The sequence below is a fragment of the Chiroxiphia lanceolata genome, chromosome 10 (genome assembly GCF_009829145.1).
Source record: "Chiroxiphia lanceolata isolate bChiLan1 chromosome 10, bChiLan1.pri, whole genome shotgun sequence".
NCBI classification, from domain to species: domain Eukaryota; kingdom Metazoa; phylum Chordata; class Aves; order Passeriformes; family Pipridae; genus Chiroxiphia; species Chiroxiphia lanceolata.
Genome location: NC_045646.1, coordinates 2,961,296 through 2,989,009, shown reverse-complemented (window position 1 = coordinate 2,989,009; position 27,714 = coordinate 2,961,296). Strand labels below are relative to the sequence as shown.

Genomic DNA, 27,714 nt, shown 5'->3' with positions numbered 1-27,714 from the left:
TTATATCAGACAAGGAAACAGGGAACTACTTCATTTAAAGTAGCCACACGACTTGATTTCTGGTGGCAATCTCCATTGCCAAAGTCAGATGTATCCTTGGTTGGTGGGAAAGATGGAGAGCAAGACTCTTCCAGAGGTCAGCTGGGAGCTGAAGGCTGAGGAAGACACACTCAGGTACTTCAGCTCATTCTGTCTCTCACCATTTAGTAATTTTAGCACAATAAAAATTATATCTTAAGTGGATGCTAATGTGTTAATGCACTACAAACCCAAGTGTTATGGTATGAGGTGTTAGAGGAGTTCAAGACCCAAATCTCTTTTGCTGTTTTTACAGATGTACATTAGTCCACAACCTTCATTAGAGGGAAGTGAAATCAGGGTGAGTCAGCTCATCTTGAGCTTCACTGCTGAGCCCATTTCACATGAAAGATCACCTCCTGTTCATAACTGGGGGCTACTGTAAGACTTGTGTCAGTGGCAGCAAAAGGAAAGGAGGGCAAGACTCACAAGAGGAGAGAAAACATCATTGTCACCATCTCCTCCAGCTCTGTTGAAATCCTTTCTCTAAGAGATTAAAATGACTGCCCATCTCTCTGCCTCTGAGCTGAATGAGGAGGTCTATCTCTGTCTTAAGTGTCCTCAATAAGAATCAATAAAATCATAGAATGGCCTGGGTTGGGAGGGACCTTAAAGCTCATCTCAATCCACCCCCTGCTACGGGCAGGGACACCTCCCACTAGCCCAGGTTGCTCCAAGCCCCATCCAACCTGGCCTTGGACACTTCCAGGGATGGGGCAGCCCCAACTTCTCTGGGCAGCCTGTGCCAGGGCCTCCCCACCCTCACAGGGAAGAAATTCTTCCTAATCTAACCCTTCTCTCTGTCAATTTGAATCCATTCCCCCTTATCCTGTCATTCCATCCCTTGTAAATAGTCTCTCTCCATCTTTCCTGCTGGCTCCCCTCAGGTGCTGGGAGGCCACAATTAGGTCATCCCAAAGCTTCTCTTCTTCAGGCTGAACAATCCCAGTTCTCTCAGCCTTTCCTTATAGGACAGGTGCTCCATCCCTCTGATCATCTTGGTGCCTCCTCTGAACCATGCAAGGAGTGGTGCCTGCAGGGAGCCTAGGAAAGGGAGAAGAGGAGGAACTGGAGAAGTAACAGCAGTAAACAGAAAATTCTGGCACCTCTGGACTGAGCGGAAGTGTCACCGCTGACATCACTAAAAGCAGGATCAAGACTGATCTAAAAAGCAATTTTGAATTATGAGTTTCTCTTTCCAAACGAGCAGTAAGTGCTTCCTTTCACACAGAAGTCAGCACAGCAACAGTGCTTTCTATTACATTTTAAATTGATTGGCTTTATGGCCCAGTCCTGGGGAGTAGCCATGGCATGATCTCGGCTGGCTCATGTTTCTAATTCCGGCAACTCTAAATCCAGATGCCCTGGAAATCCACGGCACATACTGGAGGGTAATCTCCATTTTAGTGTGCACAGGCAAAATATAGGAATTGGGATGTATGGAAGATTAGCACACAAGGTTAAAAGAAAACCAAAGCAGAAACTGCAACAGAAAATGTTTAGATGTAGAGTGCGTAGGTGTAAAAACAAACCACAATGATTATTCTATGGGTGTTTCAGCTGAGAGAATTCCAGCATTATTTTTGTATTGTCTAAGATGTTTCTTACAGGAGCAACCAAGCAATTGCCATCTGAAGGTCTGTGATGGAGAGATTCAGAAAACACAATTTCAAGTCCATGCTCTTCCTTTGTGCGCTTCATGTTCGTCCTTGTTCAGGACATCAAAACCTGCAGTTGTGCTACCAGGTGAAAACAAGTCTCTGTACTGAATAAAAAAGCTTAAAAAATATTCAGTAAGTTGTCATGAAGGGGGAAAGGAGGTTGTAGACAGGTGGAGATTGGATCCTTCTCCCAGGTAACAAGCGATAGAACAAGAAGAAACAGCATCGAGTTGTGCCAGGGTAGGTTTGGATATTACAGAAAATGTCTTCACTAAAAAGGTTGTCAAGCACTGGAATGGGTTGTTCAGGGAAGTGGTGGAATCACCATCTCTGGAGCTGTTCAGAAAAGGTGTCGACGTCCCCTTAGGGACATGGTTTAGTGCTGAACCTGGTGGTTGGACTTGATGGTCTTAGAGGTCTTTTCCAACCTAAATGATTCCAGGATGTGGCTGTAGGGCTGCAGAACTGTCTGTGTGAAGAGCTGCAGAAGCCCCTCTCAGTGCTGGAGGATGGCTCATGATTCCAGTTTGGTGGCAAGAGATCACCCTGAGGGCATTACTCTACCTTTGATCCACAGATGGAATTCCAGCTGCTGTCAGGGGAAGCTGTGCATGCCCAACCACAGCTGTACATCATCCCAAAAAAGGCCAAAGAGGAGCTCGTACATAAGAGGAATGTGGAGATTTTTTATGCTTTGTATATTAAATATCAGCACATTTAGAAAAAAATTGTGGGCTTACGTGCCTGAGATAGGAAAAAAAGCTTTAGCTGAATCTGATTTACTAGAAGAAAACATCCAAAGCTGTTGAAACACTAGATAAAAAACTGATCTTGAAATGTCAGGAATCAGTGAGGATAACAGAACTGTCAATTTTGTCCTATTAAAACTCCCTTTTATTTTGCCTCCTTTTCTCTTTTATTTCTAATAACAGCCCATTAAAACTGCTGTACTCACGATTTGCTGGTATTTGCTGTTCTATTTTAATACTATCTATTAGTTCTTCCCTCCTTTCCTTTTAATATTTGCACATATTATCAAATACTGGGCAAAATTTCTCTGCTTAAAAAAAAAAATCCCATGAGTGGAAACCAATTACACATAACTTGTTACTGAGGGCATGGCTGGGCTTTCTGTGCAGCTCTAGGGTCCCATTGAGTTTAAAGTAGCTGAGGACACTTTTATATTAGAAACAGTCTGTGAAAATATAATTGAGTGCATTGTTATTTCTTAACTTCATCTAAAAATAACACGTCGAAATCAGCTGGACTGAGAAAAAATCAGCTTCTATTCCGTGGGTTAATAAATAACTGATAATGAAGTGACTGAGAAAAATCGTGGCCAGGAGCATCAGTTTGACATAAGAAGATTCTCCAGCCTGAAGGATTCCAGCTGGAAAAGCACAGTTTAAAAGTCTTACATTTCCTCCATTTCATGTGTATTCACCAGTGCTTATGCAGTCCAAATAATCTGTGCCTGTGCTTATGTGTGTCAAATAGCGGGAGGGTGTGGGGAAAAGGAGCAGACAGTAACACCTGAAGGCCCCTCAGGGGCACCTGAGCCTTGGCCTGAGCTCTCACACTCCAAGTATGACCTTCCAGGAGCCAGTGAAACCTCTGCATTGACCTGAGGGGGACAGGACAACCCTCTGCATCCAATTTGGATCCCCCTGAAGGGAGGCTGAACTGTTGATACAACAGTGAGAGAGGTCGTGGTCCCTAAAACACCACTGGGATGATATCACACAGATTTAACAGAAATATTTTCTTCCAAAGAAGATTTATAGGTAAATTCCATCTGATGCTTTCATTTCTCTGTCCGTGTCTGATAAAGGAATTAAGGAACAGAGAGCAAAAAAGAAAAGTAAAGCCTCATGAACTGCTTCACTAACTACTACTCAGAGAAGATTCTCTATTCTGATTTTCCTCTATCAACGTATCCAAAAATGCTAAAATTTCTTCTTGAATAATTTATAATATACAAACCCAAGAATATTTGAGAAATTCCCTAAAAAAGCACCAGGAGGGGAACCTCAATATTGAATATATTTATCAGAAGACACCAGACAAATAGAAATCTCTTGGAGACAAGAAAAGGGGTCACCAGACCAGTGAAGGAATTTTAAGCCCAGAGTAATGGCACGGTGAGGTGCCTGCCTCGTGCAGCCCCTGCAGCTGGGAGTGTTTCTGCCCAGGACCACTCTCTGTATGCTGGAGAGTTCCAGCACTGTATTTCCCACAGCCCAGAGCTCCGGCCTTCCCTCCTAATTCCAGGATTTCCATGTTGCTCTGTTGGGGCCCCCAGAGGCAGGATGCCCCATGGGAAGCTGTCCCTGAGCCGTGGGCCGTGCCCCGCACCCCGGCAGGGGCACAGGAGGCATCTCTCCCCGGAGCACGGGCTGGCAGCTCTCCCAGCCCAGCGCATGTGGGTTTTGCGTCACGGATTAATCACATCTCGGCCCTGCTCCCCCTCCCACATTTGGGTTCCCACATGTTCTCCTGCCCCAGTAATAGGAAGCTGGAGGCGATTCCCCTCCCCAGGGAGCTGGGGGTGAGTGCCCAGCGGGAGTGGGTTTGCCGGGGCTTTTAGGCAGGAACGCAGCTGGAATCCAGGCACCGGCTGTGTATAGACCCTTTCCACAATCCGATCCAGAACCTCTAAACCATTCCCTAGCTCTAAGAAAACCGAGAGAGCTGGGAAGCAGCTCCCATCTATAATAATTACAAGAGAGTTTCCCTTACCCTTGCACTATTTATTGCTTCTGCCCTTGCTGTAGATTGCTGGAGACACAGAGACTATTAAAGCTCGGAATATTTCTTTCTGGACAGGCAGAGAGAGCTTCAGAAGAAAACTGCCTCTTTCCACCATTGCCACTTCTGTTGGAGAGGGAAGGGGCTGGTTCCCACTGCAGGCTAACTGGAGCATTGAATGCCTGCTGTGCAAGGACTGCAGTGGGGGGAACGTTCACCCCCAGTGGAAAGGAAATGCTGTGAGGATATTTCAGAAAACTACAGTGACTGCTCAAGTATCCTTTTCTACGTTGTGTCTCTCTCCCTTATTTTCACAAGGCTGTCAGGGAGGAAAGGTGCATTTCAGTCATGACAGCTGAGGCTGGGAAGAGGCAGCCGAAGGGCACCTGCCAGCTCCCGCCCTGCTGAGATGCAGCTCCGCCGACTCCACAGCTCCAGGATGGGGTTTTGCAAGGAAATAGCTCGCTTGCCAATAATAATAATTATCATTAATAACCGAGTGACGTCCTAATCTTGGTTACATCAGCTGTAGCCTTCTCTGGAGCTCCTGCCAATCTCACTCGCACCGGTCCTGTTCTCAGCAGGGTGTGCGGAGCAGAGACAGAAGGGCCGTGAGCTGCTGTGGCTGGAGGGAGATGCAGGGCATGGCCCGCGGTGACTTCTGTCTCCTGGCTGCGGGGACAAGAGGACACGGCCTGGACAAACCCTGTGAGAGCCGCCTCTGCGGCCAGCGGAGACTTCTCACCCCGCTGGAAAACTGCGGGGACGGAAAGGATGGAGCGGGAGGTGCGGGGTGATCCCGCCTCCTCCGCCGGGGCATCCCGCGGGGCTGCCCCGTGTCACAGCCGGCCGGGGGCGAGGGCAGGGGCGGCACGGGGGTGTCCGTGGGCCCGGGGCCGGCCCTGCCTGCGGGCGGGGGACCCGGTGGGATGTCCGTCCCTCCACGTGGAGCCCCGCAGTGCTCGCTGATCCGCATTCCAGGGGCATCCCCCAATTACCAGCCCCCCTCTCCCTCCCCTCTTCCAGCCCCTTCGCACAACCCGACGGCAGGAGCCCTGGCAAGGATAACGAGCGATATTCGGTGGCATTTGGGAAAGTTGCAAGGTCGGGGCTCCCCGTCCTATACTCCAGCCCTGCCCCACGACCAGTGCCCATGGGGAAGGGGGTCTGCTCCCCAAACACAGCGGGGTGAGGCGGGGAGCGCCCAGAGGTCGTTTTTCTGAGGTGCTGCCAAAGCCGCTGTGAGATCTTGTTAAAAGAACAAACTGTTGTGATTTCCCCTCTCGCCCTTCCTCTCCGCCTTCCCCCACATCCCATAAGGGGGGTGTCAGTGCACGGCGCCTGCCGGTCCCCCATGTCGCTCCCGCGTCAGAAAATGAATGATGCAGCAATTTAATTAGGAGGGAGCGGTGCATCCATATTGCACCGGTGCAGGAGAGCTCGGGAGCCGGGGGAAAATGGTTCGTGTCCGCGGGCGCGGACGCTGCGCCCCTGCCCGCGCAGAGCGGCCCCGGGGCGGCGGGACCCCGCGGGTCCCCCGGGACCTCCCGCCCGCACCAGCAGCTTTGTCCCTCAACTTTTTGCTACCGAGCCGCGGTTCCAGTTAAGTCTCCTCCCGGCCGGGTCACCCCAGGGTTGCGGGAAGGGAATTCGGCTTCAAGGCGGCAGCCGGGAATGGCGAGGGGTGCGGGATGCCCCGGGAGTTCCGCGGCTCCCGCTGTGCGCGGAGATGCGCGCAGATGTGTGCGCGGGGATGGGCGGGGATGCGTGTGCGTATGCAGGGGTGCGCAGGGGTGTGCGCGGGTGCGGACAGCGGGGACGCGCGGAGCACCGCGGGGGTCACCTCCTGCCCTGCCCGCAGCCCTTCCCTCCCGCCTGGGTGCGACCCAGGGGGGACCTGCAGCCCCCCGTCCGCGACCCCCACGCGCCTCCAGGCGCATCTCACCCACCAACTTTGACCCGCGGGAGAACCCGCGCAAAGCTCCCGTTGCGCCCCCTGCGCGGACCCTGCGCCCCCCGCGCAGCCCCGTTACCTGCCGGCGGCTCCCGGGCCGGGTGGGCACCGCTCCGTCCTCCGCGGGCGCGGCCCCTCCGCCCCCGCGCACACCCCGCGCCGGGCGGGAGGATGCGGGAGGTGCCGGGTCTCTCCCCCGAGGGGTTTGGCTTTGCGGGTAGCCGCTGGATCGTGGCGAGGCTGCGGGGTGGGAGCGGCCCCGGGACGGAAGGAAAGGCAGCAGGACCGAGAGGAGGATGAACTGGCGGCGGGGAGAGCGGGGCGGCCGGACTGGGACCCCCGGGCTGCTCCCCGCCGCAGCCCTCCGCTGGCACTCGCAGTCAGAGCAGCTTTGATTCCTCCAGACTTAAGCTTTTTTTTTTTTTTTTTCCTTTTTTTTCCTCCTGTATTTTTTTTTTTTGAGGAAGGGGGGAGTGCAAATTCTGCCCCATCCCAGCGGCTTTTTCCTCTCTGATTCTTCTTAGGCTTTTTCCTCCCCCATCTGCTCGTTTCCCACTTCCCTTCCTCTCCGCCAACCACCAGCCCCCTCCTTCCCTCTTTAAAAAAAAAAAAAAAAAAAAAGAAAAAAGAAAGAAAAAAGGCAAGGCAAAAAAAAAAAAAAAAAACACCCAAAAAAACTGTATAGTCAGGGCTTCCCAAATGCGCGCCCCCGACCTGGAGCCAAGCGCGCCCCCTTCATTTGTTCCCCTTCTTGAAGCTCATTTTCATGACGTGGAAAAGCCTGATCCAGGGCAACAACAGCACCACACACACACACACACACACACACACACACACACACACACACCCGCCCCGCACACACCGCACACACACACCCGCACACGGGGAGGGAGCGCAGCCCGCGCTCCGCCGCGCCCCAGCCTCCCGCTCCACGCTGCCGCTGCCCGGAGAAGGCGGCGGCGGCGGCGCTGGAGCCTGCAGCAGCCCCTCTCCTCCCTCCTCCATTGAGTGTGCCAAACAGCAGCTCTGCATCCTAAAGAAGATCATTGAGGGGCTCATTGCATTCCCAGCACGTTTCAGGCTTGCTTCTTTTTTTTTCCTGCCTTTTTTTTTTTTTTTTCCTTTTGCCTCAGCTTCAGCAGGAGTAGAGAGAGAGGGAGAGAGAGCCACAGAGAGGGAGAGGCAGAGAGAAACCAGCAATCTTTAAAGTCGAGCTTTTTTTTCCCCCCCTTTCCCTCTTTTGCTTTTTTTCTATTGTAACGATGTGCTAAAATCTCTCCTGCAAACCGGTAAGTACAACCTTTCTGGATCCTTTTGTTTCCGCCTAGGGTCAAAGACACCCCCCTCTTCCAAAAAGAAGATATAATAATCCTCTTTATTTATTTTTTTATTTTTATTACAGCCCTTGCAGAAGAGAAAGAACTTAATATTTTGCAAAGGAGACAGAGAGACTGGTACTGCAATATAGCTCTCATCTCTCTCCCTTCTCCCCAATTAGATGCTGGTTTTAATTGCAGAGGGTATTTCTCTTTTCATGCTTTCAACCATCTCCTCTTTCCCACAGGGGAGGGTTTCATTTGCAAGTTGATCCTAAGGATTTCTGTTCCTCTGGCATTTCTCTCCCCTAAATGCATCTTTCTGCTCTTAAGTTTGTGGATGGGGGGCAAATTTTTCTAGTTCTTGCACGAGGAAGGCAAAAAGGACCTTTTCTATTGAGAGATTAAGACTAAAAGCAACGATCGCTCCGAATGATTCTAATGGGCATTTCAGGGATTCAAGGAAGGCTGCATCACCGCCGTTATTATTACCATCCTTAGCGTTCCTCTGTGCCCATACATTTAAAATATCTGGTGAAAGGAAGGGTGAAACCATATGTTGAAGGAGCTGCATCTCATTAGTGCAGCATTATTTTCATCTGATTGGAGAAGAATGGTGTCTTCATTCGGGAACGTATATAGTAGGATAGCAAATTTATCGGCTGGTAAGTGTCAAGGTATTTTTTTTTTTTTCTTCCACTTTCAGCTTTTTAACCGGGTCTCCTGCTTGGTCCTGGGGGCACAAAATGCCCTAACCCAAGGCAGGCTGAGCGTTTCAATCCTAGGTGCCTCTTTAGCTGTCACTTCCCTTTAGATCTGCTGATCGCATGGGCATGTGCTTTAGAAAGATTAATCATCTCTAAACGCTTTAATCAGCTAAAATGACTAATATGTGGTGTGTATTTATCTGATAATATACCAGTTGCATTAATTCACCGGCGCATTTGCGAGGGGAAGCTTCCCTTTCGAATCAGGGCTGTTAACCATTTACTCCGGTAAAGATACTGTGGGGATTTCTGAGGGGATCCGTTCTGCCAGGGACATCAGCAAACCCTGCACACTCCTCTGAACTTACGTGTGGAATATATTGAGCCGGGAGGGAGAGGGGTTCGAGGGTTGAGGCTCAATAACTTTGGGAGTTTGCATGGATGAAGGATGGAGTGCGACACCGGAGAAATCTGCCCACTGGGTGTTTCCCCCCCCCCCTGTAGCCAATGCGGGCTGTGATGGCTACAAAGCACCCGAGTGTGAGATCTGTGGAGTTCCAAACGCTGGTCCTACGGTGGAAACCATGTAGAGATGCAACACGTCCATCCCGTGTGTGCTCGTGTTGCTGTGTGGGGCTGCATGTGCCGTCCTCTTTATAGGTGGCATTTACCACGGGGAGGGGGAGAAGGGAGGCTGCTATCGCGTGATGGAACCGTCTACCATCTCTTAAGTATAAATCAGGGCAAGGCTCGCCCATCCCACACCCCTGGAGTTGGTTGTGAACGTCTGCCCAACAATTGCTGAACTTTCCAAGAGCCTAACACGAGTCTGGCAGGTAGGGGCTTAAATAAAAGGAGCGGGGCAGAAGTACTGAAATCTGCATTTTTCTTCCCGTTGCAGTTTTGTAAACACCAACAAATGATGAAACCTTCCACGGCAGAGACACTTCATAAAGGAAGGATGTTGTGGATAATTCTTCTAAGCACAATTGCTCTAGCATGGACTACACCTATCCCCTTGATAGAGGACTCGGAGGAACTGGATGAGCCCTGCTTTGATCCATGTTACTGTGAAGTGAAGGAGAGCCTTTTCCATATACATTGTGACAACAAAGGATTTATAAATATTAGTCAGATAACAGAGTCGTGGTCGAGACCTTTTAAACTTTATCTGCAGAGGAATTCCATGAGGAAATTGTACACCAACAGTTTTCTTCACTTGAACAATGCTGTGTCTATTAACCTTGGGAACAATGCACTGCAGGACATTCAGACAGGGGCTTTTAATGGGCTCCGAGTTCTGAAGAGGTTGTATTTGCACGAAAACAAATTGGACATTTTCAGGAACGACACTTTCCTGGGTTTGGAAAGTCTGGAATATCTGCAGGCAGATTACAATGTCATTAAACGGATTGAAAGCGGGGCATTTCGAAACCTAAGTAAATTGAGGGTCCTTATCCTAAATGACAATCTCATCCCCATGCTTCCCACCAATTTATTTAAGTCTGTGTCCTTAACCCACTTGGACTTGCGCGGGAACCGGCTAAAAGTCCTTTCGTACCGCGGGATGTTGGATCATATTGGCAGGAGCCTGATGGAGATCCAGCTGGAGGAGAACCCGTGGAACTGTACGTGTGAGATCGTGCAGCTGAAGAGCTGGTTGGAACGCATCCCCTACACTGCTCTGGTGGGGGACATCACCTGCGAGACCCCCTTCCACTTCCACGGGAAGGACCTGAGGGAGATCAAGAGAAGCAAGCTGTGTCCCATGCTGTCCGACTCCGAGGTGGAAGCCAGCCTGGGCATCCCTCAGCTGTCGTCCAGCAAGGAGAACGCGTGGCCTACGAAGCCTTCCTCCATGCTGTCCTCCTTCCATTTCACCGCCTCCTCTGTTGAGTACAAAACGTCCAACAAGCAGCCCAAGCCCACCAAGCAGCCCAGGGCGCCCCGGCCTCCCCCGACCCCCCGCGGCCTGTACCCCGGGCCCAACCAACCCCCCGTGGCTGCCTACCAGACCCGGCCCCCCATCCCCATCATCTGCCCCACCGGCTGCTCTTGCAGTTTGCACATCAACGACCTGGGCCTGACGGTCAACTGCAAGGAGCGAGGGTTCCACAACATCTCCGAGCTCCTGCCCAGGCCCTTGAACGCCAAGAAGCTGTACCTGAGCGGGAATTTGATCCAGAAGATCTACCGCTCCGATTTCTGGAATTTTTCCTCCTTGGATCTCTTACACCTGGGGAACAACCGGATCTCCTACGTGCAGGACGGGGCGTTCATCAACCTGCCCAACCTCAAGAGCCTGTACCTGAACGGGAACGACATCGAGCGGCTCACCCCGGGCATGTTCCGGGGCCTGCAGAGTTTGCATTACCTGTACTTCGAGTACAACCTGATCAGGGAAATCCAGCCGGCGGCCTTCAGCCTCATGCCCAACCTGAAGCTCCTCTTCCTCAACGACAACCTGCTCCGCACGCTGCCCACCGACGCCTTCGCCGGCACCTCCCTGGCGCGCCTCAACCTGCGCAACAACCACTTCCTGGCGCTGCCGGTGGCCGGGGTGCTGGAGCACCTGCACGCCATCGTGCAGATCGACCTGAAGCTCAACCCCTGGGACTGCACCTGCGAGCTGGTGCCGCTCAAGCAGTGGCTGGAGGCGCTCAGCTCGGTCAGCGTGGTGGGCGAGGTGCTGTGCGCCAGCCCCGAGCCGCTGGCCCGCCGCGACCTGCGCTCCCTGGAGCTGGCCGCGCTGTGCCCCGCCGCCCTGCGCCCCGCCGCCGCCGCCGCCTCGCCCCCCGCCGCCCCTCCGCCGCCCGCGGCCACCGGCGCGGCCGCCTACGAGCTGCCCCCCGCCGCGGCCGCCGCCGCCGTGCCGCTGTCCGTGCTCATCCTCAGCCTGCTCGTCCTCTTCTTCTCCGCCGTGCTGGTGGCCGCCGGGCTCTTCGCCTTCGTGCTGCGGCGCCGCCGGAGGAAGCTGCCGTTCCGCGGCCCGCGGGCGGAGGCGGCGGACCTGGGCGCGGTGCCGCTGCGCTGCCCGAGGCTCTTTCCCGAGGGTGGCGGCGGCGGCGGCGGCGGCGGCGGGGGGGGCACTGGCGAGCGGTCCCCGGAGAAGGCGCCCCCGGCGGGCCACGTCTACGACTACATCCCGCACCCGGTGACCCAGATGTGCAACAACCCCATCTACAAGCCGCGGGAGGAGGAGGAGGCGGCGGGCGGCGGCGGCGGCGGCGGTGGCGGTGGAGGGGAGGCGGCCGAGCTGCTGCGGGGCGGCGGCGAGCGCGGCTTCTCCCACCCCGCCGCCCCCGCCGCCGCGCCGGAGCCCGGCAGCAGCTACCGCACCTTGCTGGAGAAGGAGCAGGAGTGGAGCCTGGCCGTGTCCAGCTCGCAGCTCAACACCATCGTGGCCGTGCACCCCCAGCACCCCGCGGGCGGAGGGCTGGCGGCGGGCGCGCTCGGGGCGGCGGCGGCGGCGGCGGGGGGAGCCCCGCGGGACCGCGACCGCCCGCCGCCCTGCGCCGTGGGCTTCGTGGACTGCCTGTACGGCACCGTGCCCAAGCTGAAGGAACTGCACGTCCACCCCCCCGGCATGCAATACCCGGACCTGCAGCAGGACGCCAGGCTGAAGGAGACGCTCCTCTTCGCGGCCGGCAAGGGCTTCCCGGACCACCAAACCCCCACAAGCGAATACCTCGAGTTAAGGGCCAAACTCCAAACCAAGCCGGATTACCTCGAAGTCCTGGAGAAGACCACGTACCGGTTCTGACCGCCGCCCCGCCGCCCGCCCGGCCCCGCCGCCCGCGGGCAGAGGATACAGCTGTGCGCTCTGCCCCGCCAGATGTGCGCGCTGCGGGGCAGGGCCCTTCTCAGATCAGTAATCGACGAAGTGCCTTCGCAGACTTTTGCCAGCAGATGTTAATCAATCATTATTTTTTATACTGAAACTGAGACTTTGACTGTGCCATGTCATAAAGGTATATTATTATTATTATTATATTATTATTATGGGGGATCTTTGTATTGATCCTGATTAAGTAAATTCTATGTGTGTGTCTCTCTCTCTTTTTTCTTTTCCTTTATCCTTTTTCTTTTATTTTCTTTATTCTTGTCGTTTGTTTTGTTTGTTGGCTTTTTTTTTTTTTTACTTTTTTTTTTTTTCCGTTGCGAGTAAACTTCCTTGATATTTTCCCTTGGAGGGGAGGGGGAGGGAAGATGGCATTTTGTGGCTTGCTTTCTTCTTGCCCATCATGGCACAGATTCTGTACATTTATTTAAAAGAGAAAAAAAAATGCAAAGAAGCAAACGAGCGCAGTTTGCTGCATGCCTGGAAACTGCAAGAGGGAAGGGAGGGGAGGGTCTTGCTCGAATGTCTCGCTCTTGTCTCTCTCCCTCCCTCGCACGCACACTCACCCTCACCCTCCCCGCACCCCCCCGCACCCCCCCGCCAGCCCGGCCCCCCGGCGCAGGGCGGCAGCGGGGCCCGGGGGCCGCGGGGGGAATCCCGTGGGCTGGGGGAAACCCCCCCCCTCCCCGGAGCCGAGCAGCCCAAAGGATGTCACCACGTGGCGCACACACCTAGGGGATGCTCAGTGACACTTCATCATGACGCCATGGTTTTTTGGAGGACATCCGCACTTTCCTAATAAAAGCAACATGCAAATATACAGAAAAAGGGAAAAAAAAAAAAGAAGCTACTGGGCACCTCTCACTAACAGCTTTGTAGGAAGCACTTTTAATGTTTTCTCTCATGCACACATACACGCACACAAACACACACACAAAGGTACAACAATGTGCATATATTTATTCTGTAATTTCAAGTGAATATAAATTGTAAAGGTAATGTTTAATCATTGTACAGTGATGCGTCTGGTATAGCTTTCCTAATAAAACGTTTTGAAAAACAATGCATATATATATATATATATATATATATACAACCCCAAATATATATATATATATAGGAATACAAAGCTTGAACCTGAAACTTCAGCTTCCCCCACGGAGATTTCCTTCCCTCCCATAACCTTGAACGCTATTTTATTAATAACAGTTCGATGCACTGTGATGTTAACAGAGAAAAAAAAAAACCTGTACAGCGTCTCTTGCCAAGATACCACCCGAGACTGTCACAAATCCGATTTGCGATCTGTATCCCTGCTGTGCTCTGCTGATAGTTAAAAATACCGGGAAAATTGGGAGCGCATCCCGCCGGAGCGCTGGCTCCCGGCCTGCTGGAGGCACCGAGGCTTCGCTGGGGTGCCCCCGGCGCTCGCAGCCGCAGTCCGTGCGGGGCGAGCAGTCAAAATGCGCAGGAGAGGGGGTGAATTAAACCGCATTTCCAGTTTGGAATGGGGTGATGGCGATCTGGAAAAGAGCCTCTCCCCGCTCCCGCCCGCAAGCGGAGCGAGACCAAAGACGATCGGATTTCCCTGCCCCCGGGGGGCAGGTCCCGGTTGGTATCTTGTCCCCGTTGGTGTGTTGTCCGCGTTGTCCCCACCGTGTCCCCGCCGGTGTTGTGTCCCCGCCGGCCCCGGGACGGGCGCGGTGCGCGGCCCCGCGCGGCCGCCAGGTGGCACCGGCGCTCCAGCGCTGGGGCGGGAGCGCGCACGGACCCGCTCCTGGAGCCGCCTCTGGAGCCGCCTTTGGAGCCGCTCCTGCATCCCGACCCCGCTCCCGGTCCGGACCCGCTCCCGACCCTTCTCTTGCCCCCCCGCCCGCCCCGCTGAATGTACCCCCGGGCGCCTTATACCGGGGCGGGGTACGGCCTGCGCAGCCCCGAAGTTCTTCAAATAGCGATTTTTATACAGAAATCCCCAATCTATCCATAAATATAATTTGTCTGAGCAGCGGTCAGGGTGATGTATCCAGGTGTATGGAGGTTATTCGCCCGCTGAGCTCCAAAGGTGCTGCCCGGAGCGCTCCTGCCGCTGTCCCGAGGGGACCGGGATTTGTCACCTCCCCGCCCCAAGGTCACTCTCCCGACCATCCGCCCTCCTCCCTCTGGGGAACAGCTCGGTTTCACCCTGCACAGTGTGTTTTAACAGAGACGAACCCATAAATACTTGTTTCCCACCACCCCCCCCCTTCCCCCAAGTGTTGCTATTTACAGCTCCAACCAGGATGTGCTCCTTGTAGGCTTTTTGCATTCATCTGTCTTGGAGAGTCATGGTAGAAGCTGTGGGTGTCTGGAGACACAGGGACTGCTCCAGACGTTTGTCAACCCAGCATCACCTCCACTACATCAGTAAAAATGTCACCCATTTGAATTTTTTCTGTTGAGTTGATACAGTGTTTTCTCACTGCTGCCTTCAGCTCTAATCCCTTGGGGTTGGTTCATTCCTTTGCTTTGTTGTTTGTTTTGCTGCTTGTTTTTTTTCAAAATGGATAATAGAAGAGCATGCACGTGCTAAAGGTGTGAAACATGCAAGTGCAAAGGCCAGATCCTCCTCCTCATAGTCGTAAGAATTACATCCATGAGCCTACATGCAAGTAATGTGGAGCTGTATAAATCAGGTTAAAGTACAACCCCCAGTGAGAGTGGTGCTGTAAACATTTGGCAATGTCACCAAACCCCCAAGTGTTCATACTTGTATCCAAATAGAGTAAAGCCGGTTGCAAATAATGTTTATATTTTAATTAAACTGCAGAAAGGCAAGAGAATTTCAACATAGCTATAGGCAGTAATCTCGCCCGTGGACGGTGAGCAGATCTATTTATTCAGTGGAAAATAAATTTGTTCTATGAGAATGGAATTTTGTATTAAAAGAGATAATTTTTGGCTTATGTTGAGTTATTTTTCTTTCCTTGCGTAGGAAACTTCCTTTTCCTTGTGTGCTGAGATGATTTGGGGATGAATTGCTCTGGAAGTGCTGACAATATTTAAGGGACAATTCAATCTGGAAGTGTTGACAATGTTTAAAAGGATAATTCGCTTTGGAATTGTTGACAATATTTAAGTGTGATGTCTAAAGGGTGTTTTGATGACTCTTATTTTGCTGTTTCATTGTGTTGAGCTGAGGCTGAGTGGGTGGCAGCAGTGCTTTCCACTGCAGGAAACTAAAATGGATCCATCATCTCTGATCTGTGATAGGTGACTCTTTACCTAGGTTACACCTAATTATTAGGTAGTATTAATGCTAATTATATCATTATCAGCAGTATTCTTGGTAGCATTCATGATACTGGGAAGAAATCAAATAAAGTCAAAGTGATCTGCAGTTACATTAGAGCTGTTTCACAGGATACTATTTTAAATAAATATTTTTTTAGCTTATTTCATTGTTGTACAAGTACCTCGTGTTGGCTTGAGCAGTTCAGCCTGTGGGGGTGCTGGTAGCAAAGTTTTCAGCATGTGTTTGGTCTATTCACTCATTGACTATATTGAAATTCTTCCTACAGGTGGAAAAGAACAGCAAGGCCAGGTAAGTCCCAATCAATAGCAGCTGCACACAGGGAAATAGAAAGGATGGTGCTCAATTATTGGTGCTCTTTTTTATTTCCTGGATATTGTCATTGATGTCACTGTCACACTGTGCCCTGGGTTAAAAAATTTGCTTGGAAATTGCTTCGTGGATCTCTTGAGTGTATCAACAGTGAGAGAAAGATGTTCATTGTCACAGTATGAATAATAATCTGAATTTTGGGAAGCAATCCAATGCCTGTTGCAGGAAGACAGGACCTGAACTGCTGTGGTTAGATGAGTACTGAGAGTGAGAACCCCATTTGTTATTCAGTGAATATGAGTTAAGCTGTGGTAGCTCAAGATTTTGTCAGAGACAAAACCACTTTTGAGCGTGGCTGATTTGGTTTTAAGCTAGAAATGTGTGTTTTCATTCAACTTATGTTCTCTCTGTGAACTCTTCCAGCAGCAGGAGAAAAAAGGTCTCTACAAAATGTCAATCTGCAGTGCTGCACATTTCTGGAGAACTCAGGTGTGCCAGCAGCACTTCATGAGCTCTGTGCTGCTTCCACTTGGTTCAAGTACCTCCTTCAGAGGAAGGAGACCTTGATGATTTGGGTTTAGGTTGAACAGAAATGTTCACACGAAAAAAAATTGCGTAGAATTTGGCTGTAAGTGGGGCAGTTCATCGCTCAGCTACATCACTCAACCACAGGGTATGACTTCTGGCAGAGCTCCAGCCACTTAGGTGGGAACTTGTTCCAGGCTTGCACTTCTTCCAAAGGCACTTGCTTTTACAATGTGGATTTATGTGCACTTGGAAATCAGGCTGCTGTGCGTGGCATATTCTTATTTTCTGAGTTTTCCAAGGCCCCATTCTAAATCTGGCTTCCTCATAGCTGGGTTTCACAGTGAATTTATGTGGGGATGGATTTATGAATGGGTTGTACAGTACAACACAGTTGTTCTCCGTGGAAGAAATGTAAATCCACACAGTATGGAGATTCACAACAGCTTTTTGTACAAAAATTGCTATTTTTTGATGCTGATGTGAGTGGAAATACAACTCCTTTTTCCAATTCTTGAAATATTGCTGTTTTGATTGGGCAGGTGTAGCTATGCCCCAGTTTGAAACCTGTTTGAGCTAGTGGAAGAATTGGAACGTGCTTGGAACAAACCCTTGAGTGGGTATGGCCTGGAGGCCCAATTTTGCTCCCTTGGAGCAAGTGTTGAAACACCACATTATGCTCAGATTTAGTCAACAGACTTGAATGAGGAGCGAAATCTGATCTGAGAAAATTACAACATATATTAAGTGGATTCAAGTATGTTGAGACAAGTGCTCCCTGTGACTATTTCAGAATAAAATGAGTCATGGTACAGAGAAAATGGGTTTGTATCAATTTTCTGATTGACCTCACTCACAAATTAAGGCTTTTGATTTTAAAATAAGAATATTTGCATCAAGACAAATTAGTTTAGACCTAATGTCATTGGTAACCAACTAGCCAAGAAGATTATTAATGTAACAATTGCAAATTGTTTGGAAATACTTTATTAGTATTATCTTTCTCTTTGAAAGCAAGAATATTAACAATACCAACCCAGGCCATTCTGTGATTCTATAATTAACAGGCACTGACAATTGTGTTTCAGAGAATTATTCTTAAAATGCCTTTTCCTTGATCCTTATAGTTTCCCAGTTGTAAAATTATGTAATTCCCATTTTTGTTGAGGTTGTTTGGGGCAATTTGGGGTGTTTCTGAGGAAAGCATTTGCTTTGCTACACATGGGGTTCACCCAGGAGGTGAAACTTGTGGCTTATCTTTGATCACTGGGAGTGTATCTGGAAATGCTCCCCTGTGGTGGCATTTTCTGTTAAATTGGTCGATATTGTGTTTTTCAGAACGGTGTCAGACAGATCATTTTGGGGGAAAAATGACAGGAAAAGGCTCAAAGGAGCAGAGCCCCTGGCATTGCTGTAGGAATGCTCTGTCCCACATTCACACTGGGCAGGCTCTGCGGGGTGGATGTTGCATCAACCATTATATTTCTGAATGTTAAGGATGCTCATCTGAAGTGTGGGGTTATTTTTAGGCATCATGAAGATGTACATGATATACTCAGCTGTTGGGTGCCTTAAAAAGAATAGGTACAAATAGAGGGCATAGCACAACATAAAATATGGATAACTCACTCATGTCATACACTGAATCTTTAATGTCCATTTGCTTTTTCTGACATCTTTATTTCTCCACCAGAATTTTCTAAATCTCTCAGAGATATCCTGTATATTCTATGAATCCTGAAGAAATATTTTAGGCTAACCAAGGGTTGAATCTCTCAGTATCTGGGAATTCAAACATGTGCCACTAGCTGGGGAGGAATATCCTGCCCATGGCACGTGGCACAGCAATTTGGCACCTTGTTGTAGCGTGGTGCCAGGGAGGGAGGTTCTCTGCAGCAATGAGATTTTCCAGGAGGGATTGAATGATTCCAAACAGGAGCTCCTGAATTGTGATAAATCACTATTGGAATGGAAGAGACCTGAGATGTGCTGCTGCTTCTGATGGCACTGCCATCCCTGCTGCTGGTGGTGGCACCTGGCACCGTTGCCAAGGAGGGACCCCTATCACAGTAACCCTAAAAAAACCAACCAAACAGCCAAAAAAAAGCATAGGAAAGGTTTGGGAGCCTTTATCCTGCAGGGACCATCTCATCTGAAGTTAATGACTTTCTCCAGATGTTACAGTGGCATTAATATACTGTTATGGGATTTTTATGGAGTTTTTTCTTGCTTTCCTCAGCTTTACTTTGCTTTTCCAGAGACAGTACCTGGTTTACATGTTAAAGAACTGCAGGAATGTGTTTGTTGATACTTTTTCAGACCAAAATTGTTTAAAACTGAGTCTGTCACAAAAGACTGTCCTAAACTGAGATGAGTTTTCTAGAAAGCTACAAAAACCTTTGGTTTTGTACTTGCTCTATAGGTTATTACATGTCCATTATTGTATAACCCTTTAACCAAAGTCTGTCATTGAGCTTTGGAGGCTTTGGTTTTGCAAATCAAAGTTAATTGTTTGTTTGCTTTTGGGTTTTTTTTTGTTCTGTGATTGTTTGGTTTGATTTTATTCTGCGTATGACTGGAGAGAGGGAAATATTGCAAAGTGTGACAATTCTCACCAAACTATACTTTTTAATAGGACTTTTAAATTTAATTCTTTTTATTTTCTTCAGAGAATGAAGGACTTATGCTCAAAATAGTGCAGGAATTGCCACTCAATAGAGCTGATATGTGTTCACTCTGCTGTGTCCTGAGAGTGCCCAGGACAGTCTGACTCAAAGGGAGGTGTAAGAAATTCCCACTAGTGAGATTCCAGGGTTGGATTTGTCCAGCTAATCTGCTCCACCCTGAGAAATCCAGTCCCTGGGGTGCTGCACCACTGGAGGGACTGGCTCAGTGTCTACAGGGAGCACTTAAAAAAATCATGTAGCATTTTGGTGAAAAATGAGCTTTTAAAAAGCTGGGCATTTAAAATTTTGTCTCTGTTTTCTTTAGAAAACTCATCCAGAGTTTCTCTGGTGCCGTTAAACTGCCCTGCAAGGGCACATCTGATCAGTTGTCCTCAAAGCACTGCTGAAATAAATGTGTAGCTAATGCATTCTTCTTAATTGGAGAGCAATTTCTTGTGGCATCACTTCTGTTATGTTTTCTTGCAGTGACCCAAAACCCCTGGCTGCTTTGGAAAGTGGATAGTATTGGCAAGCAAAGAAATATGGCAAGTAAAGGTATTTTTTAGATCCAGTTTATGTCAGTGTTTCCTTCAAAGAAAGGGCAAATCACAGCTATGGGCTCCTTGTTCTGCAGCTCTGAGGAGGTGTAAAGGTGATTAAGGCAAAGAGCCCTCATTTAATCTGTGGTTGATTCTCCCCTTCAGTTTTAAACTAATAAAGTAAAAATTGTGGATGTACCTAATTTATATATATAAATATAAATATATATATTGTTCCTCTGAGCACTGAGGGGCTGTGACACTGCAGCCAGGAATGCTGATGGAAGGAATGACAGTGGCATTGCTGGGAGGTGGGTTAAGCTGTGACAGGTGGGAACTGTGCCAAGGCTGACAGTGCCAAGGGCACCTGAAAGCCAAGTGCCTCTTGCTGGGGTGGAGACAGCCAATAACAGCAGGAAAATCTTGTTGAAAACTCTTTAGAGCAGGTAAACAAATATCTCATAAACCCCTATTTTTCCTGCCTTTGGCCCAAGTTCTCAGCCAGCCTCCAGGTCTCTGGCATTCTCAGCTTTGACCCCTCTGCATGCTCAGACATCCCTTTGGCTGACGGCAAGTCCTGCCCCCTCTGTTTGCACATTGCCCACGTGCCCGGAGCGGGGGCCAACTGAAAATGTGGTTCTCTCTGTTGGGTTTTTCTGTAGAGTGGTGTATTGCACCTCAAGACTTCCCTCTGTACCGACTGGATTGCCCACCTGGCCCTCGGCTCTGTAGCAGCCCCCCGAGGTTGGCCCCGGTGGTGTCACGGGCCCCGTGCTCTGCCAGCCCCTCCGAGCCAACCAAAGCCTGTCACAGCCTTCAGAGCACAAATCCCTGGGCAGATGGATCCCTAACAGCTACACTTCAGGGAGAAAGCGGAGATGCTCCTAAAATTAGTTGCTGACAGCTCAAAGGAGGAGTAGCTGCCTCCCGTGTCGTTACTTCTTCTGGAACAGGGACGTGTGTTATGGAAATGCTGACACTGGGTTTGTACAGCATGTACACATGTGCTGTGTGTGTGTCTAAGTGTGTACCCATGAATGCACTGTTACAGTGTAGGATTGGATTGCTGGAAAGTTCTGGGGGGTTCAGGAGCATGGCTTGCTTTGGACTGTTATTCAAATATGGGCATTTTGGTAACGAAGCTAAAAATAACCACTTAACGACCTACATTCCCAATGTAGGTCAGTGGAGGCACTTCTCAGACATATTAGCATTTTGGACACTTAATCTTAGCAGCATATTGCATCTCCTAGAATAGGTTAGTAGAGGCAAGGCAGGAGGAATTGCTGCATCTCGAGTCGTTCCGAAAGGTTGCCAAGTTTCTCAGGAACCAGAGCGGCAGAATAATGAGGATTATATTTAATTTGGGATGGAGAGGCAACCGTGGGGTGTTCAGCAGAGGCAGCTGGGATCATCTTGGCTCTGTGGGGGAGGGAGAATTTATAACTCTAGCTAGCTAAAAAGCAAGCTGTGTGTGCATTTGTGTGTATATATATATATATATTTATATATATGTATATACAAATCTGTGTATGTGTATATAGCACCGTGTGTATATATGTATGTATGTATATGCCTAAAATGTATTATATGTGTATCTATAGATATGTATACATTTATATGAATTTATATTTCTCTATATAAATAGTCATGCAACTATGGGAAGTCACAATTCAACGGTGTGTCCTTTTTCTTTAAAACACAACAAAAAGCTGCTTCCGTTAATATCATATTGGCACAAGTGTCTTAAGTTTTCTTTTCTCTTTAAAAAGGAGTGGTGCTTGGGGCCGAGCACAAGCCTGGAAGGGTTTGACTCTTCTAGAGGACTCAGAGTAAATCATTATCTGCTCCACAACCATTCTACATTTGTGACATAAAGTGGTGGCCAAAATGACTCAGGGCTGGTTTTGTAGGTGAACAAAGTGGGTTGTTGACTGTTTGGAAGTCTCTGTTATGCTCATGGATTTTTGATGGTGAAATGTCTGCACTGATAATTATTCTGGTTGCTGTTAATGCCCAGCTAATGCAAATGGCTTGAACAGAGGAAAAAAAGATGAATTTTCTGCTCTAAAGTAAGTTATCTGAAGTCTGATTACGTTGACTCAGTGATGTATGGATTTCCATTTAGGGGCAGGATGTTGGGCTGTAAGTCAAGAATCTCAGCTCAGTGAACATCTAGTTTGGGATGTCTTTTATGTTACAATTGATTTTAAATCATTTCAATTCATCATCAGAACAAGCTATACCTTAATTCATGATAAGCTCAAAGGATCTCTCAGCTGGAAACCCATTCATAGCAGGGTGAATTTTGCACTTGTCTTCGGTGGGGTTGAATCAGGTCAGAGAGTTTCATTCAGTGCTGGCATAAAAACAATCTTGTAGCTGTGCAACTATTAATTCAAATTGTAATTTTGTAATAAAAGCAGCCTAAAAATGACTCACTAGTTACGTATTCTATGGCTATAGCACCTTTCTGTTGATGTGATGTGTTGGCATCGGGTTTGATTTTGTGTCGCTGGTCCTTACCCTGAGTTTTGCCCCCGCTGGAGCTGGAAGCGGCTCAGCCCCCGGAATAACACACCATAATTCTGCAGCTGAAGGGAAAAGCTGCAAAGTAATGATCTCTGTCAGCATTCCTTAAGCTGCCTGCCCGGAATGGTGGCCGATTGCTGAATTGCCACATGTGTTGTGCTGGGATAAATGTAGGTCGTGGTAACGTGGATTTGTCGGGAGGATTTTGGCTCCCACGTGGCAAAGCCCGTTCCCAGCTCCCTCTGCACTCCTGCTGCTGCTGCACAGAAATGTCCCTGGGCCTCCACCAGTGACCAGGCCAGGGCTGTCATGGTCATTAGGGCAGCGTGGATCTGTCATGCTGCCAATCTGCCATCTCCTGCAAACTGTAATGAGATTAGAAAAGGAAAGAGGGAGAATGGATTATTGCTTTCTGAGCCCTTTGCTTCCTTTAAGGCAGAAGACAAACAAACACAGAATATCACAGAAATCAAAACAAATACCCAGTGGCTCGAAAGGTAGGACATTGAGGGAAATATTTCTTCTAAGCTTCTTGATTATGCTTTGCCTTATTATTTCATCTGGAGGAAATAAGCACCTTATGGGAAAGTGCTTCCCAATCTCTTTTGCATAAATGTTACAGTGAAACTCTCTGTGATATATAGCTGCCTGTTCAAGAAAATAGGTCATTTCCATACAAATGTCATATTTCTAAGCAGAAAATATGCTGATTTCATATAGTATCTTCCAGCTAAAGCAATCCTTTTGCTGGTTTTGTGATTTCAGCATATTTGCCTGAGTGAAGGCAACCAGAAGAGGAGCAGAAAAAATGATTATTTTTTAATTAACTCATGCAGGCCTAATGTCAGGCTAAGCACTTGAATGCAGTGTCTCTGGGGCACACACAGGAATATCATCCTCAAATGGCTAATTTCTCCTTTTAGCAAGAAGCATCAGGATTTGAGCAGAGTGAATCACAAAGCTCAGAGAGCCTCTGCTTTGCTGAGCATCCAGAGACTCTGGGAAATAAGTTTGTCTGATGTCACTTGTTCAAGAAGATGCCTGGATGTCTGTGTCCTCAGGGGAGCAGCCATTCGCACAGCAAACCCACAAACCGAAGCCAGGAAAGGAGTGATGAGGTTTGCAAATCTCCTTATGCTCTGTGGCAATCTCTTCCTCGCAGGATGAATTTAATCTTTGGTGCACCTGGGCTTGCACTGCTGCTCTAAAGAAACAATAAACCAACCCTTCCTTCTGTAAAGTTGAATTTTGCTGTGGCTTTTTATGTTGAAGTGGATTTTAGGATCAGATGTACAAACCAAGTTGATGCTGTAGATAGACGGCCAAAGAAATGAGATGCCCTAAAGCCCTGGAGGTGCCTAAGGCTCCCCTGGTCTAAACGGTTGCAGCTCCACTGCCCACAGCACAGCAGTCACCCCCTCTGATGAGGTCACTCAAAGAGGTTTGGTACCTGCTGGTGTTCCTCTGGAAGGCTTTCTAAGCAACCACTAGTATTTCTTTAAGTAAGTTTAAAAGTGAAGATGAATCAGCCCGACTTCTCAGCTCCTGTGAGCTGGCACAAGCCCAGCACAGTTCTTGGGCTTCTTCCCCCTGTGTGTCGTCACCCTTTTCACCCAGGGGGTGGGTTTCTATCCCCTGGGAATGCAAAGAGCTGAAATCATTGCTCTGTGTTGACCTCTGGTGCCACCAGTATCTCCTGGCCCATGGATGGGCTGTTAATTCACAAGGACAAGGGTTTCTCAGGCTCCTGTTCAAGTCCTGCCCGAGCTTCTACACCCCCTTAAAACCCGCTCCTGTCCTTGGGTGCCAAAAAAAATCCCTGAGGAAATCTCCCTTTACCAAATCCTGCTTAAACCAAAGAGAGATATTTTCACCATAATAATAATGATAATGCTTTATATAATGCATTTTATTAACAAATGAGCAGGCACTGACCACCAAGGTCTCATCTGGAGTATGAGAGGCACCCACGAATTTGTGCTCAGAAAAGTCTCTGTTTTTGCTCCTCTTCCCTCTGTAAATCCTGTTGGTACAGACTCATCCTACTTTAATCAGATGCAATTTGTTCCCCAGGTAGAATATGGGAAAGTGATCTTAAGAGGTTCATGTCCTAAGGGGAGCAAAACATTCCCTGGGAGAGGTCTATCCCACCCACTAATCCTACCTGGAGCTTTGGGTGGTTGTGTTGGATCTGAACATTTAGATATTTAAAATTAATTAGAATTGAACTGGAATTAAAGTCCTGTTCCCAATTTCGCATCTCCATGGGGAGGACAGTAAGAATTTCTTATCTCATAAAAATATTATGAGTATAATGTACTATTAAATGTCCAGATACTCTATTTAATGGAACTTTGCATATGTATAAAAAGGGGGAAATTATGTTACTGGTATTTCTTTCTGTAGGAAGGGATTTTAGGATGAAGTAAAAATTAAATAAGAAGTTAAATTATTCATATCAAAATAATTATTAACCTATCGAAATACTGTGCTATGGTAATAATTCACTGACAAACCTGGATATTTATGTGGCAGTGTTAGGATTAAGGTCTGAACAGTCCGGTAGTGATTTAATTGCTGAAGATTTTTCATCTTCAAAAATTTTGCATTGAAAAAGTCGGAAAATTTGAAACCAAAATCCTCAATCTGATTTTTTAATGATTTTTTGGTAGCTGAAAAAGATGTGACTCCTTGAATGTTACTTCGAACAAAAACCTTTTCAAAATTGTTTTCATTTTAAGAAAAAACCCACATTGTTCATCTTGAGAAAACTCTTTTTTGAAGCATAGAGGAGCTTTCTGAAAATAATACCAATTTAGAAGAAAATACTTTTTTTTCCAAGCCTTTATATTTATAGAAATAGAGCAATTTTTTTCCTTTTTATTAGAAAAAATGTCTTAACTTTTATGTGCTTTGCTTTGTGTCAATTTTGTCTGTAGGGGGAAAAAAAAGAATCTTTAATCTTTCTGGTATTATGGAAAAAAACCCCCCACTCAGGCACATGAAGGTTTTGTTTTCTGGACTCAAAAAAAATTTTTTCTACCTGTATCAGTATTTTTTCTAAAAGAAATTACATGTTCTCTCACTTCAGTAATTGATTATATTAAGGAAAAGAATAAAGAATTTATCTCTGGAAATGTTCAAAGCCAGGTTGGATGGGGCTTGGAGCAACCTGGGCTAGTGGAAGGTGTCCCTGCCCATGGCAGGGGATGGAACTGGATGGTCTTTAAGGTCCCTTCCAACCCAAACCATTCTGGGATTCTCTGATGCTAAGGATTAAAAAAGTAATGAAGTACTGAAGGGAAGAAAAACTCAAGTATTGGTGGCAAAGGGCCTAAAATTAATAGACTGGGTTTCCATTGCCAGAAATGTGGGTGTAACCAACAGGAGCTTGTGAATGAATAATCCTTTTGAACCACTATCAGAGTTTGCTCAGTTTTTTATTATATCATCACAAATGCAAACTATGACTGAGTTCATAATCTTTGTTGCTGCCGCTTTGTCATTACTGAAAGTGATAGTTCTGGGCAAATGGAAGGTTGGGAATAGGAGAACTTGGAGAAAATAGCACCTACTTTGCTTCTCCGGTGATATGTGGCACTAAAACTGAAAGTTCTACTTTGTGCATCCGATTTAACAAACTAACAGTAAAATTGAATGACTATTGTTGAAAAGAGCAGGAAAAAAGTCCAAATGTGTGTCTTTAGTTGGCCCTGTAGCATTCAGCTGTGTATGGGCAGGTCCTTGACTTCTGGAACTGGTTAACACCAGGAGTAAGTTGTTTTTTCTGAAGTTAGACTCTTTAACACATCCTTTTTTTTTTTTTTTTACCCTCAGGGAAATGTCAGCAGAATATCAGGAGAACGGTCTCAATGACCTAATTTATATATTTACTTTTTTTTTTTTTAGCTTTTGTGCCACAGCTATGGTCCTGAAAAACGTAATGGTCCTTCAAGGAGGGCACACAAACACGTTTTTGTCTGTTTATTTGTGCATGAAACAAAATGTGCACAGGGGCTGAGAGCCTGTGTTGCATAGGACAGGTATGGCAGGATAATATTCATGGATAAAGGAGCATTTCTGGCAATGTCACGGGCTCAGGATGCTCAAATTAGCCTTGCAAAGACAAAGCCTGTGCTGGGCACACCTGCAGCTGTGGGTAAACGAGAGAAGAAGGAGCATTGTTAAGCTGTTAAAGCCTTGGATTTCTGTCTCACCTTCATTATTGGCTGATTTGCAGTACCTATAATTAATGTGCTTGCAGTGGGTGGCTCTCTTTACATTCACCTGTTTCTTTTCACAGCTTAATCAGAGCACAAGAAAAACTTCAAATTAGGATTCTCCGCGACGTGTTTTCCAAGTTTCCCAGTGCCATGGAGAGAGCCCAAACAGGGGAAGGCACTGGAGATTTACAGAAGTTTGATCCTGAAGCCTTCCAGATGAAAAGCTGGTTGTGTTTTTGGGCTGGTTTCCAATTCTTAACTTTGCAGCACCTTGTAACAGGTAAAGAAAAGTGGAATATTCAGGAAAGTCCTAAACTGTGAAGCTCTGCTCAGCTCTGAGCTGTGAGGATCATCCCAGTAAGTTTTGTACCTCTCAAACTGATTCACAGAATCATTAAGGTTGGAAAAGTCCTTCCAAGATCATTGGGTCCAACCTTTGACTGACAGAACCTCTGAGGAAAAGTTGGCACTGGGGAAGATCTGGGCAATACCTGAGAAATACAATAACCAGCAGCACTTGAGAGGTCACATAAAGGTATTTTCACTTTCTGCTGACCTTTTAGACACAGCTTGTGTGGCATGAGAGAGAGACAGTACCATTGCCAGGCACTGGCACAGCTCTGGGTAGAGGAGATTCCCAGTGGATCTCAGGAAATACCATAGAATCATAAAATAGAATCATAGAATGGTTTGAGTTGGAAGGGACCTTAAATACCCTCTTTTTCCACCCCCTGCCATGGGCAGGGACACCTTCCACTATCCCAGGTTGCTCCAAGCCCTGTCCAACCCGGCCTTGGACGCTTCCAGGGATGGGGCAGCCACAGCTTCTCTGGGCAACCTGTGCCAGGGCCTCCCCACCCTCCCAGTGAACAATTTATTCTGTATATTCAGAAAGTGCAAGAGCAGCCCTTGAGCTTCCATAGGTTCAAGTGAGTGTAATTTAAAGTAGAATTTACCTACAATATTTTTCCGAAATTAGGTAACATTTCAGTCCTGGTTTGAGAGTGAAAGTTGATCTCTGTGACTTCTACAGCTCAGAAACCCGATGAGACTCCTGGCTGTGCTATTTTCCCTGTGGAGAGAGTGCATTTCATCCTGCAGTGGTTGGTATCCCACAGACTTCCACACACAAGTGCACCCTGATAGTAAATCTGCATCTTGCTTAGTGCTCCTGGTTGGGTTTAGTGAGGCAGTGAGAGAATGCAGAGATCAGTCTCTGAACCTGGTGAAAAATTGCCCTGGATGGAGACATTGTGCTCATATTTAGCAGTGGATGAGATACATCCACATTTACAGTGGATCAATTGGTTTGGATTACCTGGA

General features: G+C 47.9%; 2 protein-coding genes across 8 annotated transcripts; one reads left to right on the top strand and one right to left on the bottom strand.

Moving 5' to 3' along the window:
• Positions 1 to 3,729: 3,729 nt before the first annotated feature.
• On the bottom strand, positions 3,730 to 9,222 carry LOC116791717. The gene is made up of 3 exons (XM_032697992.1): positions 9,039 to 9,222; positions 6,521 to 7,037; positions 3,730 to 5,159 (listed from the first exon to the last, which is right to left on the bottom strand). Exons 1-3 carry the CDS (start codon positions 9,220 to 9,222, stop codon positions 4,976 to 4,978), a joined length of 885 nt encoding a protein of 294 aa, XP_032553883.1. The 3' UTR covers positions 3,730 to 4,975.
• Positions 7,599 to 22,073, top strand: SLITRK3 (SLIT and NTRK like family member 3). Of its 7 annotated transcripts, XM_032697911.1 has the most exons (5): positions 7,599 to 7,730; positions 7,844 to 12,435; positions 15,863 to 15,885; positions 19,584 to 19,652; positions 20,299 to 22,073. In XM_032697911.1, exon 2 carries the CDS (start codon positions 9,384 to 9,386, stop codon positions 12,225 to 12,227), a length of 2,844 nt encoding a protein of 947 aa, XP_032553802.1. In that variant the 5' UTR covers positions 7,599 to 7,730; positions 7,844 to 9,383; the 3' UTR covers positions 12,228 to 12,435; positions 15,863 to 15,885; positions 19,584 to 19,652; positions 20,299 to 22,073. The 7 variants fall into 7 exon arrangements, with proteins under 7 accessions (XP_032553802.1, XP_032553798.1, XP_032553803.1 ...); XM_032697907.1 differs by having other exon boundaries at positions 7,844 to 8,422; positions 9,366 to 19,652; XM_032697912.1 differs by lacking the exon at positions 15,863 to 15,885.
• Positions 22,074 to 27,714: the final 5,641 nt, after the last annotated feature.

What these genes read in the sequence shown, in the direction of transcription:
- LOC116791717 (XM_032697992.1), bottom strand. Translation starts at nt 9,222, where the DNA reads ATGGGCGAGCCTTGCCCTGATTTATACTTAAGAGATGGTAGACGGTTC. An exon ending in ATCTCTACATGGTTTCCACC is followed by an intron (nt 7,038 to 9,038) that starts GTAGGACCAGCG and finishes TTTTTTTTAAAG; the next exon opens with AGGGAAGGAGGGGGCTGGTG. An exon ending in GGCCCGGGAGCCGCCGGCAG is followed by an intron (nt 5,160 to 6,520) that starts GTAACGGGGCTG and finishes TTGTCCCCGCAG; the next exon opens with CCAGGAGACAGAAGTCACCG.
- SLITRK3 (XM_032697906.1), top strand. Translation starts at nt 9,384, where the DNA reads ATGATGAAACCTTCCACGGCAGAGACACTTCATAAAGGAAGGATGTTG.